General features: G+C 41.9%; 2 protein-coding genes across 8 annotated transcripts in view; one reads left to right on the top strand and one right to left on the bottom strand.

Annotated features, from left to right (window-relative positions):
• The window catches only part of LUC7L3 (LUC7 like 3 pre-mRNA splicing factor), a 28,262-nt gene extending 25,710 nt beyond the window's left edge, over positions 1-2,552 (top strand). For 4 of the 7 annotated variants that reach the window (XM_088802200.1, XM_019730977.3, XM_088802202.1 and 1 more), the window contains 2 exons: positions 362-502; positions 608-2,552. In XM_088802200.1, coding sequence (XP_088658326.1) covers positions 362-502; positions 608-795 — 329 coding nt within the window. In that variant the 3' untranslated portion in view covers positions 796-2,552. Of the gene's footprint in view, positions 1-361 lie in introns of all 7 variants that reach the window. The other 3 variants (XM_074320019.2, XM_074320018.2, XM_088802201.1) reach the window with 3 other exon arrangements.
• A 6,160-nt stretch (positions 2,553-8,712) lies between these two features.
• Positions 8,713-13,036, bottom strand: ANKRD40CL (ANKRD40 C-terminal like). Its single transcript, XM_074319370.2, is given in 4 exon segments — positions 8,713-8,819; positions 9,352-9,362; positions 9,762-9,912; positions 13,018-13,036. Coding segments are annotated over 4 exon segments (288 nt in total).
• Between the last annotated feature and the right edge of the window lie 7,325 nt (positions 13,037-20,361).

Here is a 20,361-nt window from a genome sequence, read left to right as displayed (position 1 = left end):
TATTTCATGTGGACACAGTTTCTGTGTACTGTCTTTCATATCTTTCCCATTGCTTTTGATTTTTTTTTACTCTAAATGAAATTTACTTAAATGCTAAATTCTGTGGTCATTTTGAGTTGCCTGTGCTTAATAGCTTCTCACTAGTTTGAGAAAATTTGCCCATTCTTTTACCTTTTGCTTTCTCTGATTCCCCCCATCTCCATAAATTACAGATTTTGTCCCTTTGATAGATTCACCAAACTGTGTTACTTGCAGTCTGTGGGAAGTGATTGTTTTTTCATTTTTTGATTCACTTTTCAAAGTATCATGTATGTATTTTATTTACTTGAAAATCCATGATCAATGTCTTCTTTTATGGCAGAAAAGAGGGGATCTGATGATAAAAAAAGTAGTGTGAAGTCCAGTAGTCGAGAAAAACAGAGCGAAGACACAAACACTGAATCAAAGGAAAGTGATACTAAGAATGAGGTCAATGGGACCAGTGAAGACATTAAATCTGAAGGTGACACTCAGTCCAATTAAAACTGATCTGATAAGACCTCAGATCAGACAGAGGTAAGTGTATTGTTTCTCACTTTGATTAGGGCTTTTTGTTACTGTTTGACAGTGCAGCGTAAGTATGCACAGATGAAGATGGAACTAAGCCGAGTAAGAAGACATACATCTTCTGAAGGAAAAGACAGTGTAGTCCTGCAAAACATTTTGAGGTACATTGTTTTGTCTCAGCTATTTTGTAGCAGACTCGTGCCCATTAGTGTGCCTCTTTGGAAATTATTGCCCACATTTGTAATATAGTCGCCATTGAAAAGTTAATTATCCTTTTTTTAGGGATTTTGCTGTCATTTCTTTTTTTTTAATAAAAAGGTTGAACTGTTTTTTTTTTTTTTCTTTTTGGTATTAAGTCCATCTTGTGTTGGTACATTGGCAGAGACATATGCTTTAAAAACTTAAATATTTCTGAGGCACATGTTGGACTACTTTGTTTTAATTAAACTGCTAGTTATTTCTTTGTCAAGGATGTTTCTAGTTTTTTGCTTTATTGCCTTGCATTCTAATGCAGTTTGTTCTGTAACTCGAGAGCCAGTAGCATTGGATTGATGGAAGTGTAGGGTTTATGAATTATTGCAGCTGACTACCATACCTCACACAGCGTTGGTGTTGTGAGCGGCCCATGAAAAGCCAAATTAAAAATCAAGGATTCAGTCAAACTAAGCAGGTACTCATGCCAGGTACTCCTTTCTCTACCCACATCCATGTTTGAATGCTATTGCCTGTGATCTTTACGCTTAACTGTTGTGTATCTTTTTTGTTCTTTACAAGAAGCACAGAGGGGTTTTTTGTGTATTGCGTGGAAACTTATAAATCAAATGTTAACAGAATGGCATTTTTTTTCAACTGTATGTAGGGATGCAGTGGTGCCCAGAATTAGATATCTTTAAAGAATTTTAAATACAATAAACACTTCATATTATTCGCCTTGTTACATTCAGTGCAGTTCTCAAGTCTTTAAGAGGTATGTGTTTAATATTTCCTACTGTGTAGGAGAATTTGCAGTCAGCCATAGGAATATAGGAATAATCACTGGCTGATACATTTAAAGCAGCAGTGAATAGCAAGGATAGACACCTTCAATCTGCAACGTACTAATGAACCATATAGAATGAATTTGGGTTTTTAAAGAACTATTAAAAGTCAGGTTTTGTAAGAGTTCTTAAAACCTATAAATTGTTCATTCTTTGGGCTAGTGGCGTGGGATAGAAGATTCCTAATGAAAGGAAGTACCAATTAGTTGATTTGTCGATGGCATTCCTTTTCTGGGACAGCAATATAGTGTTATGTCTGTGTGAGCCATTCCCACATAGGCAAGCCCACACAGGCACATGGCTTTTAAGACCACACTGATGCCTTGATAATTAAAAAGAATACAAACATTCCATATACATATGTTAATTAGCAGTTAGTGACTGGGCCAACACTTAGTCATAAAAGTTTGCCTTTTACATGTTGTCTAATTATCATTTTTCCCCAAATTTTGCATTATAGGACTACCGTTCGAAGATTTTTGGAAGAAAAATGAAAACGGCATAAAGTGAAGACCGACATTAAAATGAGGTGAAAGAAAACTATAGTGGCATAGAAAAAGTTTAAAGCTCAGTTAGCTTTTTTTTTTATTATTATTATTAAAAACTAATTCAGGACTGATGTGACCTACCAGATTTCAGAACGTGTTAATAGCATATGAATGCCACTGAAAACTTAGGTCTTGTATCATATTTTTTTCTTTAAGACTTTTTAAGAAATATTACCTAAACATGTGGCTTGCTCAGTGTTTAATTGCAAGTTTCATTCTTGGACTTTGAAAACGGGATTAAACGTTAGTATTCGTGTGAATCAGACTAAGTGGGATTCCATTTTTACAACTCTGCTATACCTAGCCTTTGGATTTAGAAGTGAAAATAAAGTATCTCTGAGTTTCTGTTACAAATCTGATTGTCTCTGTCATTGAAAAGTTTTAGTATTAATCTTTTTCTAATAAAGCTATTGACTCTGAATTAGTCCCTTGTTTTAAATATAAGAGGTGCACTGTTACTAGAGGTGTCAGTGTACAATTTATTTGATTGTTTTGTTGAAGACTTTTATAGAATTTCCACAGTTTAAATGTTTTAAATAATGGTGCTTCAATTTGGGGTGGTTATGAATAAATTTGAATTTTGCTTTTTAATAGCAAAGATGTACAGTGAACTAGAATATATTTTTACATCCCTGAGAGAGAGCTTTAGTAGCAGAAAATTCAGAATACCCTTCTGACAAACATTATCGTCCTCTATGATACAATGATGTAGAAGAGCATTCAAGAACTTTTAACTAGTTTTTGGTCTTTGTTTTAAATCCTGTATCGAGATTTCTTCTAACCTGGTCTTGTCAGATTACAAGTGTATTTCTGTGTATGGGGTGTGTAGTACATACAACAGGGATTCTTTAAAAAAAAACTGGTAGTTAAGCAGGTGATTTTTTTTTTTCCCCTTTGCTCACATACGGCAAATTTGGTACCAAATTTCTACCTATAGCCCTCTTTCTTAACTGGATAAAAGTATTATTTCCAGCTACATATATCATAGTAATTCTTTGTGAGTTATAATTTTCAAATTTGACCGTCAGTTTATAAGTAGAGGAACTGAGTAAGTGGGTTAAATGACTTACCCAAGGTGATCTGGCTCCATGTTGGAGAGCTAGCACATCGAGTCTAGGTTTCTGCTTCATGGTCCAGGTCCTCACTGTTATGCCTCTATTCGTTCTAACAGGCATAATGAACTGTTACAGAATTTACTAAAATACCCTCCCCTAGGCTTTGGAAAATAATGAAACTGCCACTTCAGAGGTCCTGTATGAAATAATGCTACGGGGATAGTGCACTCCTGGCTTACCTAGTTGATCCTGGAGATGCAGCAAATGGATTATCTCTGTATTTGTCAGAGATGATTTGTGAGGATTAAGATGACATGGGGAAGGAAACCTAACAGCCACCTCCCAAGCACACTGCTTTGTGTAGTTTGACAAGATTGTGGTTGTAGGAATAAAGAACTTATAAAGTGATAGTACCATATTCTATTACTAAATATTAAGAGAAACAAAACAGATTTATTCAAGTACTAAGGTACTACAGTATTAAGGTATTAAAATACCAGATTGATTTTGTCCTAGAAATTAATAGCTGACTTACTGTAACGAAGTACAGTGAAGGAGTTCATGAAAGGCTTCATCTTCATCTCTATCATATCGAAGTTACGTAGGATTTGAGGGGGAGGCCTGGTCCCACAAGGTGTCAGTGACTAAGGTTTGGCCTTAGTTGTGGAGATCTAGAAGTTGGGTCGCTCCCAACACCCATGTCAGGCTCAATGGGAAATGATGCTTACTAACCAAATTCACAAGAATCCTATATGGAAGCTGTGTTCTCATTTACTCTGAGAAATACACCTTTCTGCCTTACAGATCTAAAAGTTGTCATTCGATTAGTGCGTATTTTCTCAATTTTCATTAATCAGAAGATTACTTGATAAGATTGGAATCAGAGCAGTTGTGGTTTTTTTTGGAAAATTTAAGACATACACAAAAGTAGAATAGTGTAATTAACCTGTGTTAAAACTCATCACCACTAAGACTCAGTGGCCAGTCTTATTTCTTGTGTGTGTATCCCCTACCCCCTATTATTTTCAAGCAAGTCTTAATCTAAATATTTCAGCATGTATCTCCAAAAGACAAAAGACAAGGATTTAAACAGCAGTTCATTAATTAAAATAAATTGGGTGAACCTTAATTGGCCAGCCACCAACTGTAGTACTGGTCTCATAGCTTACTTTCTATTGTGCTGCTCAAAGGGACACAGTAATTGAGTCTCCTGCTCTGGCATCCTCCCCTCTGCTAAGACTTTTTTGTTCTTAAATCATAGTACCTTTATTTTTCAATTGGAAATAAAATACGTTTCTTGCCTTCTTGAGCTTCTAATAAACTAGTCCTATTGCCCAACTTAGTTATTTACCTTCTCTCCTTATAGCATCCCTCACCTGCAGGTGATCTGTCTGGTTTCTTCAATAGAGTTAGTGTAATAGGATAACTGACCCTATGTCCAAGGTTTGAGAACACCTTGGCCACATACAGGTTGAGTTCAGCCACCTTCTGATTAAGTTTCTAAAGATGTTAAAACTGAACAATTTAGGGTAGTTTTTTGAGCTTGCATTCTATGCTTTTAAAAATGCATTGTAGATGAGCTGTATGAATGTTTTAAAACATTTTTTCTGAAGTGCATGAAACGGAAAGGACACGAGAATTTATTGTGTATATTTTCTGTGGGATGGGACTTCATTCAGGTTTTCAAGTTTGGGTTCGGACTGATTTTTAGTTGTTTATGAAAGAACCACAGGTGACTGCTTTTTGAAATAATTGTATTACAATTATAATGCTTGTACATGGTTCAGAAAACAACAGTAGAAGTACTTAGTGATCTGTGTCTGCCTTCTCCCGTCCCTCTGTTCTTCCTTTCCAGGAGCTACTACTGTTGGCAATTATTCTTCCAAGTGGTTTTTTGTGTGGGAGGTGGGTGATGTAAGCATATGTGTATAGATCTTTTTTATATATATAATAGAATACCGTATGTTCTGAATCTTGCTGTTTTCACTCGGTATATTTAGAAACATTTGAAGCGTAGGAGACAGCACTCTTCTTACATTTTAACATGTAGTTTTTAAAAGTACATTTCAAGTAAACCAAAGCTGAGAAATAAATGTGTTTTTCATTGTATCAGATTTTTTAATTCCTATTTTAAAAATGCAATTTGAGAGTTTCATAGTTGATCTGTTTCTTCCCCTCAGCCATTCCAAGTAGATCAGTTGTCAACAGATTTATCAACAGATTTAAGAATGTTTAGGAACAACGGAAAACAATTTGGCCTAACTGGCTGTGCCATAACTTCTCTTGTGGCTCTTCTACCCCTAGATACATACCCTAGAGAAACTCTTTACACGTGTGCCAGGAGATGGATGTAAAAATGTCGTAACAGTATCATTTGAAATAGGGAGAAAAGGGAAAAAACTGGAAAGACCCCCCAAATGTCCATCAACAGTGCACTGAATAAATACCGTGCTATATTCCTACAATGGAATTCCACAGAAGTCAAACTGAACTACAGCTACAGATGTGAGCATGGATGAATCTCAGTGGTCAAAACAAGTTACAGAAGAATACATCCACTCTGGTTCCATTTCTGTGGAGGTCAAAACCAGGCTGTTGATTAAATATATGGTCAATGAAAGAAAAGCCAGGAAATGATTAACACGAAATGCATTGTTATGCCGTGGAGGGCAGGAGGGAAATGAGACTGAGGAGAAGCCTTCAGAGGAACTGGTGGAACTGGTGGTGATGCTCTGTTGCTCAAGTTGGGTGGGCGGTTTCTTTTTGAACTGTATGTTTATGTGCTTTTGTATGTATGATATTTTTAATAAAATTGAAAGTAAAAAAAGGGAAAGGTTTCGGTGTAGGTAGTACCTACAATAAAATAGATGTGGAAACAATGTTATTTCATAAAATTAACCCTCCTTCAGTGTGGCAGATTTAAGAGGTTTCTTGAGTGCCAAATTTAGGGTCTTAATTGTAGTTCTTTAAAAGCTAGAAACAGGACCTAAGTGTGTGTTTTTCTTTGTGATATCTTCTTTTTATCTTAACAGCCAGGGTATCAGCCAGGGAGCCCGATGCGTTTGCCCTGCTGTCTAAGCAGCTTCCAGGGAGGCTTTTCTCTTAGATTTATGCCCCTCTAGGCAGGGAACTGTGGAGCTGAGAAGAGCTATGCTCCTATGGTCGGCTCGGTCCTTGTTTTTGTTGAACTTAGATTCTCACCTGAGAGAAACTCCTTTTTGACCTTTTTCTACTCTTGGTAGGGGCACCATGAAGTGTTAAACGTGTATCAGTTGGCAGTGGCTCCCTTTCCTGCAGATAATGCTCCTCAGGTGACTCTTGGGTCCCTTGTGTGTGAGCTCAGGACTTGGCTGTGAGTTCATTCAAAACAATGTCACTTCAGTAAATTTAATTAGAAAAAAACACCCCTGAGTGCTACTAGGAACCAGGCTCTTCCCTGAAGGACTTCAGCTCTGAGGGGTGGGAAGGGGTGGTGTTAGGAGTTACTGGTCACCCTACTGTAAATGACAGGTTGTGAAAGACCAAGAATTCTAGATCATTCCATATTTTAACCTAAATATGTTCTTAAACTGTTTATGATAGCATTCTGGTACTTGATTTCATTTCAGTGCGTTACAAACCTTACAATGACAAACTTTCAGTGGAATTGCACCTTAAATTAGTTTTCACAGTCTATGCATGAAGTGAAAACTAATAAAAATGACTCTTGAAGCTCCTCAAATTTTTATTCTTAATTTGCAGCCTTGAATTTATTAATGTTTATTAGAGAAAATCAATTTTTATAGTGGATTTGATGCAGGCTGTGTTTAACAACTTGGAATGGATATTGCATTTGCTCACCAACCTTATGATAAATTGCTGCCCTTGTTAATCTTACTGTAATTAACCACTAGACAACACCTCTGTATGTTCTATTAGGATTATATAAGCTTGCCTCCCAACAAACTAGTTTTCTTTCAAATTTATTCTACCATGTTAACTAAAAAAACACTCCCTTAAAGCCTCACTTTTCCTCAAATGATGATTCCAGGCCATTAACCTAACCAAGCTCAGCCCCTGTCTAAATTGTCCTTACTATTTCAAAACAAAATTGAAAATACCTTACAGAGATGGCATTTGGGAATCGACCCCTGTCATCTCCTGTCACAGTCCTCTGGTGCTGGAATTCTGTGAGTGCTGTGGGATTAGCTTGCTTTAGGGGGCAGGCTGTCTTTAAAACAAGTACTTAGATGCTGAGCTCACAGCGCAGAGGTATTCCCTCTGTAAGGCCTGCGGAAGCTGAGGGCTGCTACCGTGTCTACCTGAAAGTAAGACCTGGCCGGACCATCAGCTCTAGTGCGTCTTTAGGAGCAAAAATTAATACAAGACCAGGTCTTATTTTTGCTCCAAAGGACGCATTAGAGCTGATGGTCCGGCTAGGTCTTATTTTCGGGGAAACACGGTAAGCTGCCCCTCTCCCTGTGCCGAGGGCCTGAGCGGATGGCAGAGTGCCGTCCTGTGGATTTAGTTCCCAAATCAATCATCTCACCATGGTGACAGTTTAAAAGTGACTTTTCAAAAGACCCATGATACTGAGCAAATTGCAGGTTCAGGTCTCAGATTTACTCATTACACTCCACGAAACGGTGCACAACACTTCTGCACTCACTATTTTCTGCTCTTTGGACAATTGGGTGAGATGAGTGCCCATGTAATGCCTGTGCGTCCCCCAACTTGCATCAAAGCCAAAGGATGGAGAATTTGGAGATGAGGGACCGGTGAGGGGGCCCGGGGGAGACAACATTGTGCTTGCTCAGATTCCATAAGAATTAGGGATAACTAGGGTAAGAGGTATATTGTTAATTAAAGTGGGTAAGGGGTGTCATGCTTCCAAAGTACAAGCCGTTGTAAGAAGTTCGAGTTGGCCCAGAGGATTTTAGATAGTGTGGTAGGGAGGAACCTCACATGGGGTGTGATGACTGCACACCTCGGAGCTAGTCGTCAGTGAGGGCACCAACTTCGGTTTTTTCCCTTATTTGTAAGGTCAGTGCTGTGAGCTGTGTGCCTTGGTGGTTCTGCAAATTGTTAACAATAGTCTCAAAGATAGCCACTCAAGTTGTATGTCATGCCATTTTACAGGTAAGTTATTAGGTTGGTGCAAAAGTAATTGCTGTTTTTGCAATTTTCAACCTTTAAACCGCAATTACTTTTGCACCAACCTAATAAGTGTAAATAGGGAATGTTGATCGGAGATGTCTTTAAAAACAGCACTGGCTGAACCTGTGTGCCAAGTGGGTCCGAGCTTTTCCATGAACTCACCCTGCCCTTAGGGGGTTGACTGGAACAGACCCTGGCCACTTGCCCCGACAATGTCAGCAGTACATAAGTACGCCTGGGATTTTTTTTTTAAGTCCAGTTGTTGCCATTTTCAATCTTTAGTTGCAGGGGTGCAGTACACCGTCCCATGTGGGAAATGAACTGGCAACCTTGTTGAGAGCTTTCCTGCTGTAACCAACTGAGCCATCCGGCCACCCCCTCTGGGATTTTTTAGTATGTCATTTTTGCAGCATTGCAGTTGTAGCAGGGCCTCTCGGTCAGAGACGGTGTGTAGTCTATCACTTCAGAGCTTCCATTTTTCATCAAAATGAGTTCTACTTCTCAAAGTTCCGTAGTTAGAATGGCTTTGTCCTTAATGTGAAAAGAAATTATAATGGTTTATAAATACCATGTGAAGTTATTAAGATAAAAAGGCTTATTGGCTCACATCTTGGTTCTTGGCTTAACAAGGTATTTCTGTATTGTTTTGTCTGTCTATCCATGGCAAACTGAGCAGGTGAGAATCTTTTCGTTTTTTCCCCCCTCCCTCCTTTCTCCTTTCATTGCAGAGACCAAAGGGGAAGATAGTCCCAATTTAATACTGCTCAAGAATAAACTTGAGGCCAAGGCATTTTTTTGAAAGCTAACTAGAAAGTATGATCAATCCTGCCACTTACTGTGAGTTTACAAAGAATATACTCTTAGCCAAGATAACCAGTAAGAATTGCTAAAGGCATTTTGAAAACCTTTTTTAAAAATAATGCACAAAGAAATGGGATTTTTCTTCTGATTTTAAAAATTGAGATCTATTTTTTGAGTTTTGAAAATACTTAAAAATGTAGAAACGAATGTTTCCTGACATTGCAAAACAAAGGCTGTTGCTAAGCAGATAAGGAATGGGGACTATGCTACTGTTAACAGGTTTTGCAAGGGTTGGCAGGGCCATGTGGCGTGAACTAGTCTTAAATTTGGGCAATAGTTGTAATTCATAGAATTTTAAAGGGTTTAAGAATTAAGTGCAAATCTTCAAAAACACCAGATTGAAAATTACCTAGCTGCCATGTTTGATCATCCTGCAGCCAAAATTTCCAGTGTCTTGAATTTTGTTTTCATATTAGAAATGTGAAAGCAAAATGATTGGCTTCGCAGTACATACACCCACTTAGAGCCCCGTCTGCATGTAGACACTCATAAACCCTACCTTTCTGAGCAGCGTGTTTGGTAGCTTTCTGATCTTTTCCGCTTGGCTCTGGGTTAGTGCCCAGCTCACACCAACTTACTTGAGTAGATTTTGGTAACTGAGCTCTCATCTGTTCAGTTCATTTTCAACGAAGTCACTTGCTTTGCGGCTCTGAATTCTGACTTTAAGCACCAGCTGTCGATCACCCACAAATTCATTTGTAAAACAAACAAAATACCCATTTTTAAAGCCTGTCAATATGATCAATGATTACAGCATAGAGAATCCCAAGAACTGAATAAACAGACATGGAGCTTTTATTGGCACATAAAAAACGTTTCATATTATCAGGCTTTTCTTAGAGTGCTGTGCAGGCCCTGGGGTGTATGCCCTCTTATGCACACCGCAAACAAGCTTGCAGTTTGGAGCCAGGTTAGGATTTAAAATACGCAATGGGTATTTAAATGCGTCATCCTTGGGCAACACCTGGGAGTGGTTTGCACTTTGTTGGTTGTTTGGCGAGTTTTGGGCAGCCATTGTGCAGAGATGCACGTCACTCGGTGTGGTTCCTCCCTCATCCCACGGGGGGACTGCAAGGTGAAAGTCCTGAGAAATAGGCTAATTCTACCAGCTTTCATGTGGCAGTGGTGTAGAGGGAGTCTGCAAACGAACTGTCCTAAGAAGGAGCAATATTGGCGGAAGGTAGAGCAAACCACGTATGAGTTTGGCTTTCTGACACCGTCGAGGGGCCGAGTCCTCACCTAGACAGGTGTCATCAGGTTTGGCATCACCTGGGTCAGCTGACAACCATGAGCTTTCTTGTTCACAGTCACCTGATGAAGAGCAGGAAGAAGTGGACAAGCAGCACCTCAGCATCTGGCGCTCTGCCAGACCTGCCAGTTAAACGGACAGCGATGCCTTATCTCCACTTCCTACTCTGCAGCTTCTCCTTAAGGGAAAAAGGTCACAAAAGGGCAGTAATTGCTTTCAAACTTGAAGAGTAGTTTTCCTTAATCACCGCCCAAATCATGAAAAAAAGAGTTGAGACAGTATTTTGAAGTGTGTAATCTGGGAAAGAGCTATTTATAAGCTGTGTGCTTAAGTTTCCCCTTAAATATTTTCGGCACTGAGTGCTTTGTGTCTCCAGTTCTCCAGCAGAGTTACACAGTTGGAAGAGACTTTTAAAAGAAGTTTCCAGAGGGAAGGGAAAGGACTGAACATGACAGAGGACTTGCAATCTCCACTCTACAGTAGGTTGAAAGCCTCTGCACCAGGCACTGCTCAACCCTGGGGAAACAAAACAACAACCTGGAGTGGTCTCTGTCCTGGTTTGCAGGCTTGCAGGAGAGACGGATATTCATCCAGACACCTCAAGTATATGTGAAATGACGATTGTTCTGGGCGTGGTGAGGGCATGATCCACAACGTGAAAGCATGGGGAGGGGGTCTAGAAACAGCATCCCTGAAGGCTGGGCATTTGAGTTGACATATGAAGGACGTCTAGTCAGCTTAACTAGATCCAGAGGGAAGAGAGATGAGAGCTTTCCAGGGCCCAGAAGAGCACAAGGCCCTGTGTGGGGAGGGAGAGACACGATGAAAGAAAGGCCATCCAGCATTGCTGTAGGGACGGGAGGCAGGCAGCCGCCAGCTTCCGGCAGGGTAGACAGATCTGTGCTGTCCCATTGGTAGCACTGGTCACATGAGATATGCTCTAGGTGTAAAATACACACTGGGTTTTGATATATTGGGTGTAGTAAATAAAATTAATTTCACCTGTGTTTACTTTTCTTAATGTGGCTACTAGAAAAATTTTCATTACTTTCATGGTTTATATATTTTTATTGGACAGCCCTGGTCTAGGGGAAAGATTTTTGGTCTTTATTTGAGAACAACCTCAAACCATTAGTTTTCAGCGGTGTGTGTGTATTGGGGGGGGGGGGTGGCTGTCATAATCAGACTTTCATTTTGGAATTTTTTTTGTTTTTTTAATAGAAACCTCACTGTCCTCAAAAAACATTATGGGATGTATGCATTATTATTCCCATTTTCAGACAAGAAAATTGAGGCTGAGAGGTGAAGTTACTTGTTCAAATTTGCTCCATTATTAACTAAATGGCAGGACGTGGCTGTGAGCAGGAAAGCTGCATAATGAGTGGCGCCCAGTACAAAAGGCAAATACAAAACGGCTTTGCACAAACCCCTGCCCCAAGCCCCGGCAGATGGGTGACCCCCAAGGAATTGGAACCTCCCCACCTAAATGTGCCAATACCTGGATGGGGGTGGGGTGCGGTTGAAAGGTCCCCGCCTCTTCCCTGCCCAGTTACCCTCAGCTCATCAGACCCAGTCTTGCTGCCTCAACTCCCCTCTCTTGCTTGAGTCCCTACCAGGGGCTGGAAGTGACGAAATGAGGGACTCTGGTGAACTACTGCAGTCTTGGGGTGGGGAGGGGACAATGGGCTGGGAGTGGGACCACACGCATGACTTCACTTACAAAACAAAGATAAAATTACAGATTACAGAGACCACAGAGGATCCAATCCCACGTGTGGGACCTTTCTGAATGCAGGGCCCTGCACCACTGCTCTGATCAAAGGCCCACGAAGGTGGTCCTGCTTAGGGATCAAATGATGCTCTTTCCACACTGCCGATTGCCTCCCCAGAAATGAGATGCTCCCCGCAGCTCAGCCCCCACCCAGGACAGCAGGATCTGCAGTCTTTGCCCTTACATTCTGGGCTGTGGAGGGAGCTCAGCGCTGGGGCCGCTCTCAGGCAGCCTCTGCAGCAGCTGGGCCTCAGCCCCACCGAGACCTGACCTGACCTGACCCGCCTTCTCCACCCCTTCACTACTCATGTGACATGGAGCATGAGAACTACCCCCAGCCGGGCCCAACATGTTTTAAAGCATTTTATTCTTTGATTAAGCCGTCAATTAGGCTATCCTGTGGATGGAAAGGGTCTCCTAGAGGTTGGAAAGCACGCCCTCTGAAGTCAGGCAGATTTGGGTCTGAATTTTCTCTGGGCCACTTAGTCTCAGGGTCACCTTGGACAAGTTACTTAATGTCTCTGAGCCTCAGTTTTCTGATCTGTAAATGGGGTTAATAATCGCGCCACAAGGTTGTAAGAAAATGAGCACATGCACAGAAAGCACAACCTCTCCTGGCACGTTGTGAACCCCAGTAATTGTTGCCACTGTCATTATTTATTACAGCCCTTGGTACTTGCTTCCCTGGAAAGAACCCTTGGTCTCCAGATTACACTCTTGGCGGTGGGGAGGGCCATGGGCCACCCCTGTACCTCCCTTCCTCAGGTCCTTCCCTCCTTGAGGCGCCTGTTGGAAACAGGATTTGCAAACTCACCTGCTGACTTCTCCCTCATGTCCTGTTGGGGTTTAGCCATGGGTCAGCTCTGTAGTCTGACAGCTCAGCAGCCCCTCTTGCATGTATTCAAAAGCTCCCAATCAAAAGGCACTTTGTAAAGTCTCAGTGAATCTGTTCTGAGTGAAACAACGTGTCCTTGTCATTGATCTGGTGAGATAGGGCCGGCGTTGGCCTATTTTATAGTCAAACTGTAAGCTCAGGGGTGTTGAATGACTTACACAGGAGGCTGCACGTGATGGAAGGGACTGAAACTCAAGCCTCCCTCCTTCCTCCTCGGCCTGTATCCACTGGGAGACAGTGCAGACTAACAGAGCTCACCCAATGGGTGGTGTCCCTGGGAGGAGAAGCTGAGGTGGCCTGGGAGGCACTGCCACCAGCACCCAGCCACACCTCAGGTGGGGGATCAGCCCTCCTTGGAAAAGGTTAGCAGCTACTACCCCAGGGGTGAGAAAAGTCAAATGCTTAGTATCTCAGATTGAGCAGGCTCCCCCTCCTCCCAATTCTCTCTCCCTTTGCTCCCAGCCCTGTCTCAGCACCTGTGCAGGACAAGAAAGCAGGAAGACCCCAGCCTATACATGGGGAGAGTGCCTTAGCCAGGACCCTGGATCCCTTCATTCCAAAGATCAAAATGGAGGGGGAGCGGAGGTTCAATGAAGGGTGGGTGGGGCTGGGCAAAGTCCGGGGAAAGGCTGCTGTCTCAAAGGCGGCTGAGGGTGGGAACCCATGTGTTCAGGGTGACATTTCATTTAATCCTCCAATGACAGAAGACAGAGCATTAGGGGGAGCCTCAGAATCGTAAAGCTGGAGGGAACCACGGAGATCATAGCCCAGAGGTTCTCAAATTTAGCTGTGCATTAGATTTACCTGGGAAGCTTTAAAAACTGGTGTGGGGACAGAGTCCCAGAGAGCAGTTTCCAGGCTCTCGGCCTCATGTGGAAAGGTGATGGCTCAGGTAGTAGGTGGCCTGACTAGTTGGCCATCAGCTGTAACCAGTTAACCATTAGCCACTGATGTAACTGCCGTGGCTACGTTTGATGGTTGGTTGGTTGGAAGAGAAACGGACAGCGGATTGTGGCTAGCAAGTGGGGTTAGCAAGCGTGGATGGCAGGTTGCGGAGCGTGTGGATCCTACTTCCTGTGTCTCGCCTGGCCGCCCCGAGACTGGGGTATAGGAAGACCCCCTGTTGGGGTACTGGCGGATGTTTGCTTTTGTGTCTTGACCAGCTGCCATCGAGAATATAGTGGTATGACTCCCCTATCTATGGCTCCGTTGGTGTTCCTTTTTGGCCTCACAATATCCTGCGTTCTTATGCGGGGAGCGGGACCAGAGTCCCCGCATGACAACTAGGTACCTGGGTCCCACCCTCTGAAGAGTCTGGCTTCGTTGGTTTGGGGTGCAGTCAGGGCCCTGGAATTTTTAAAAGGTCCCCAGCTGAGTTTAATGTGTGGCCAACGTTGAGACCCACTGATGGGGCCAAACCACATAAGGTGCAAATGAGGAAATGGAGGCCTAAGGGAGGGAAATTCTCACCCATAGTCCCTAGGCAGACAGGGGCATGGGGCTAGCTCTGGGCCATCTGGCTGCCAGCCTGACACTGCTTCCCCCACATTCCAGGGTGCCTTTCTGCCCAGAATGGAGGAAGAGGGACCCGGCAGAGGAAGCAGCAGGGATCTGCCTGGCCCTCTTGAGAATGGGGAAGAAAATGCCCTTTGGCCAGCCCGGCTGCTAGTGTGTGGTCAGCCATAAGCAGCCGTTCTGTACCTCCTCACCTGGGTGGGTGGGGCCTTGAGGTGCTGAGGGACTGGGTATGAAAAGGCCATTCAGTCACCTACTCCGTGCAGTCATTCACTGATTCAATCATTCACACATTCACTCAACAATATCCACTTTTTCTTGTTTTGGGGACCCTCTTTAATCTTTTTCAATTTTTCTTATTTTCTAAATCAATGTATTACATGCTGTAGTTTCAAAAGTCCAATGGTGCTAAAAGTCAGGACCCATCGGCAACGAGGAAGCAAGAGGCTTGTTGGGGAGGCAGCCACAGAGGCCAGGGTGTGGCTTTTTTCATTCATTGCGTTGGGCTCTTAGTGGGTTCTTTTCCTTATGTATGTGTGTTTTATATGTATGTGTGTATACATATCACACACACACATTTTCCCCCCTGAACCATTTGAGAGTAAGCTGTAGACATCATGCTCCTTTATCCCTAAAGACTTCAGGCTGCATTTCCTAATATCAGGAATATTCTCTTACATATCCAACATACAAGGGTCAAAATCAGGAAATCTAGCTTTGATATGATGCCATTAGCTAAACCACAATCCGTGCTCAAATTTTATCAATTAACCCAACAAACATCCTTTTTAGCTTTTATCTCCCCCCACCCCCAGCTTAGGATCCAATTCAGGATCACGCATTGCATTTCAGTTTCATGTCTCAAATTCCTTTAATCCAGAAGAGTTCTTCAGCCTTTCTTCGTTCTTCACATTGACATTTTTGAAGAGTCTAAGCCAGTAATTTTGTTGCTTGTGCCTCAGTTGCTTTTGGCTGATGTTTTCTCATGATTAGATTCAGATTATGTTCTTTGGCAGAAAGATCACAGAAAGTGCTGTCAGGTCTTTCTTAGTGCATCACATAAGGAGGCACGTGTTGGTTTTGTCCCCTTTTAGGCGATGGTAACTTCAATCACTTGTAAAAGGAGGTGTCTGCCAGGTTTTTCCATTGTAAGTTTGTCTTTTTCCCTTTGTAATTAATATGTAATTTGTGGGGCGATATTGTGAAACCATGCAGGTATCCTATTCTTCTTCAAATCTTCACCCTTTAGTTTTTGGAATCCATTGAAGATTTTGGCTTGAATCAATTGTTACTGTGATAATTGCAAAGTGTTGATTCTCTAATTCCGTTATTCTTTCTACAGTAATTATTTGACATTCTCTGTAAGAGCTTTCCTTCTCATTCATTAATTTATTATCAATATGGACTCATGGATTTTTATTTTACTCAATGGGTTATAATCCATTACTATCATTACTTATTGTGAAGCTCAAATTAACCCAACATTATGCAGTATCTGCTTACAACTCATTCCCATATCCTACGACATTTCTCCATCATTTTATCACACTTCCTTACTTTCTGGCACATCAAGATGTTCTGGGCTTAGCTTGTATTTTCCCTGACCCACCCTTGGAATCAGTCATTTCTCCCAGGAGGCTGGTTCCTTCCAGTGGGGAATTCGGCACACTCATGCCTTTGGGGATGTCAAGAAGAATGCCCTTTCAGTGGACAGAACTAGGAACACACACACACATACAGACGCACATACAGAGGCTGCCAAAAGAATGTATACACATTTTAAGAAAGGAAAACTATTAAAATTGTAATACTCAATATATACCGATAACAAAAGATGAATACAAGTCACGTTTGACTTCAGCAATGACAATAGGTGCTCAAAGTGGTTACCATTAGCGTCCAGATACTTCCGATTACGGTGAACTACTGCTTGAGCATCGTTGATCAGTGTCCATTTGTATACATTTTTTTGGCATCCCCGGTATACACATGTATCTAGATCTATGTCTGTGTACGTATACTTCGGACCACAAGTTCATACTGATGCTTCCAATTCCACTCCAAAATCACAGGGCTCTCCCTAGCTTTCTTCAATTCCATATTGTAACTCTCTTCCCCAACACTGGGAAATCTGGCTCCTAACCTCTTTAATATATTTACTCATTTGCTCAATCCTGCAATACATGGAAAGTACAGAAATCCCCCCTTATCTGCAGGGGTTGCATCCCAAGACCCTCAGTGTATGCCTGAAACTGTGGATGGTACTAATTCCTATATGAGTTTTGACAATTAAGTTCATGAACTCATTCTAGAAAAAGTGCTACATACCTCATTGCTGAATATCACTACGGTCACCTTCACGAAGTACTCCTCTTGGGAAGCTATGCACCCATGCCAGTGCCTAGTCCACCCTTCAAAGCAATTTTGGAACTCTTTTTCTGGAATGGCCATCAGAGCTGTCGTCGTATTACCCTTGATGTCCAGAATGTCATCAAAATGTCTTCCTTTCAATATTTCCTTTATCTTCGGGTAAAGAAAGAAGTCATTGGGGGCCAGGTCAGGTGAGTAGGGAGGCTGTTCCAATACAGTTATTTGTTTACTAGCTAAAAACTCCCTCACAGACAGTGCCATGTGAGCTGGTGCATTGTCCTGATGCAAGAGCCATGAATTGTTGGCGAAAAGTTGAGGTGGTCTAACTTTTTCACGCAGCCTTTTCAGCACTTCCAAATAGTCAGCTTGGTTAACTGTTTGTCCAGTTGGTACAAATTCATAATGAATAATCCCTCTGATATCAAAAAAGGTTAGCAACATCATTGCAACAAGTTCACGAACTTAACTTGTCAGACCTCATATAGTTTTGTTAGATAGTACCAAATTTCCCTCCTAAATGTTTAACCATTTTGCATTCCCACCAGCCATGTATGATAACACTTGCTTCCCCACAGCCTCACCAACAGTATGTTGTCAAGCTTTGTAAGTTTTTTTTTAATTGGGGAACAGTGTGTTTTGCCAGGACCCATTAGCTCCAAGTCAAGTCACTGTTTTCAATCTAGTTGTGGAGGGCACAGCTCCCTGGCCCATGTGGGAATCCAACAGGCGACCTTGGTGTTACGAGCACTGCGCTCTAACCAACTGAGCCAACCGGCTTCCCAAGCTTTGTAATTTTTGCCAATCAGATAGCAAGAGAAGGCATGTTAAAATGTAGGTTTTATTATTATTGAGGTATGGTGAAGCCAATAGGTCAGGAGACAACTGACATTGAAAAGATAGTTTATTACAGTTGCCAAGAGAAAGGGGACATGGCATGCCACATCATGGGGCCACACAGAGAAGCACCAGGGTCGGTCAGGAAGCGAGGGAGTGAGGGAGAAATATAGACAAGAGCCTTTATTTCAGGGGAAGAATGGATGAGACAGGGCAATCAGGCTAAGCGAAGGCTAGGTTGAATAATTTCGTTGGGCTCTGGAGTGTAGGGGCTGTCCCTCGTTGTCTGGTATTGAGCCCTGGGATTGATTAGGGCAGGTGGATAGTGGCCCAGAGGGTAAGATCTTGTATCCTTCCACGCTTGAATTCTTTTATCATTTTAGTTTTATCACTTCACAGGCCTTTTTCATTGTTGGGAGATAATTCTTTACAGGTCTCTTGCATACAGTTAGTGGAACGGAGACACTGGCTGTCTTTGGACTATTTTTTCAGGGATGTTTTTTAGCAAATAGCCTTGGAAGTTAGAAATAGTGTCTCTTTCCAGAGCAAAGGGCAGGTTTCTTTATTGTTCAGTATAATAAAGATAATGTCTCTCTGGGGCAAAGGTTAGGCAGGCCTACTGCTCATTATAAAAGATTCTGGTTCCCTAAGCTCAAGGTTCTTTCTCTGTAAGCTGCTTCATTATTATTACTTTTTACAACTATTTGTACCTATTACTTTGAAAAAAAGAAAAAAAATATTTTTAATGGCTGAAGAAGGTAAGTGCTCCAGAAGGCAGCCTCACAGAGCTTGCTGCACACATGCTGTGAGCTCCTGGGACCCCCAGAAGGTCCAGGAGAGTTGTGCCATCACTGGGCCTAAACAGACCTGAGGTTGTAATGAAGAGTGAGACTGAAACCAACACCCTTTCCTGTTTCTGTGATTAACAATACAGAGACCAGGCAAAAATAACTCGGCTGCTTGCTCCAAGAAATACTTGTTCCTGGGAGGTAGGACTGTAAACCCACTAAATAGTATTTGGCCCTTAGCAGCCCCTCATTGTATGTGTTGACTCATTGAAGAAAAATCCAAACTGGCTTCTAGGATTGGAGACCCAGCTGAAAATCCCGTTTTGCTCTATAGAAAAGATGGCAGCTCTGGGGAGGGAGGGCCGAGGAGTGGGAAGAAAGAGGAGTTCTATTCTGATACTTAGGAGTATGGGGCCATAGGCAATTTGCTTCACTTCTCTCTGAGCCTCAGTTTCTTAGGCTATGCAATGGGCAATAATAACGATACCACGTATTGTAGGAATGATTCAAGGATAGAATATACAAAAAAATAAAATAAAATACGTTCTGTGACTTAAAGCTCTGTGTATCAGTTGCTGTTGTCTATTGTCATTGCTTGGTAGAATCCTGGTGGCCTTAGAGAAGCCAATTCAGATGAGGGCTTTGTGTGACCACTAGGGGGCGGGAGAGGATGGGGGCCTCCACTTCTTCAGGGATAGGTGGTTTACCAAAGACCCTTTACCTGCTGGCACCACCTCCTCTCACTTGTTTTGTTTTCTTGGGGTGGGGTGGTGGTGGTGCTATTGTAGCCATATAATTTCTTACTGCGTTCTCCTGTAGAATTGTGTAGACCATTCCTTCTAGGAAAATGTCAAACAACAGCAGTGATCGCAAGGAGCCCCTTCTTGGCCCTGACTGTGGCAGTGTACTTGGAAGAACTGTTTTCCCACAGGTACATATGTGTACGTTATATAGCTAGTTACTCGTTTGGCAATGGGGATCTTGATGTTCTCTTTGAACATAAGGTTATTTATGAGAGAACTTTAAAGTTTCTAAGTGGTTCAAGGATTTCATTCTACATTTGTTATTCTAATTTTTTCAATTGTGGTAAAAAAAATAATGGAGCTTGTATGTACTATTTGTTTTGGAATTTATTGAGATTTCTTTTGCAGCCCAAGTCAATTTTTGTATATATTTATAAATATCATATTATTACGAGAATGTGAACTGCACCAGAGCAGACTCCCCACCCTCACTCCCAGCTGTGTCCCCAGGGCTTTACACAATACCTGGCACATAGTAGGTGCTCGATATAAATGTATTGAATAGGAGTGGATGAGTGACCCCTGTGAAGTGTATTCATTGTTTGCAACATATGACTTCTGAGAAATATGATTTTTCCCCCAAATATCTGACCTTTTAAGGGCTGAGAGGTGTTTCCCCTTGTCTGTTTTTCCATGCATTTTCTAAAGATTTGCTTAGTATGTTTTTTCAATAACAGCCTTTATTAAAATATAATCCACATGCCGTAAAATTTACCACTTTTAAAGTGTACAATTAAGTGTTTTTTTATGTATTCACAAGATTGTGCAACCATCACCGCTATCTTACATCAGGACATTTTTGTCACTATGAAAAGACACCCTGTACCCATTAGCAGTCACTCCTCATTCCCCCTTGTCCAGCCCCTGCCAACCACTAATCTACTTTCTGTCTCTATGGATTTGCTTATTCTGAACATTTCTTGTAAATGGAATCATGCAATGTGTGGCTTTTT

This window comes from Rhinolophus sinicus, chromosome 12, assembly GCF_057876585.1.
Source record: "Rhinolophus sinicus isolate RSI-liver-muscle chromosome 12, RSI-T2T, whole genome shotgun sequence".
Taxonomy (NCBI): Eukaryota; Metazoa; Chordata; class Mammalia; order Chiroptera; family Rhinolophidae; genus Rhinolophus; species Rhinolophus sinicus.
This window is presented reverse-complemented; position numbering and strand designations above follow the sequence as displayed.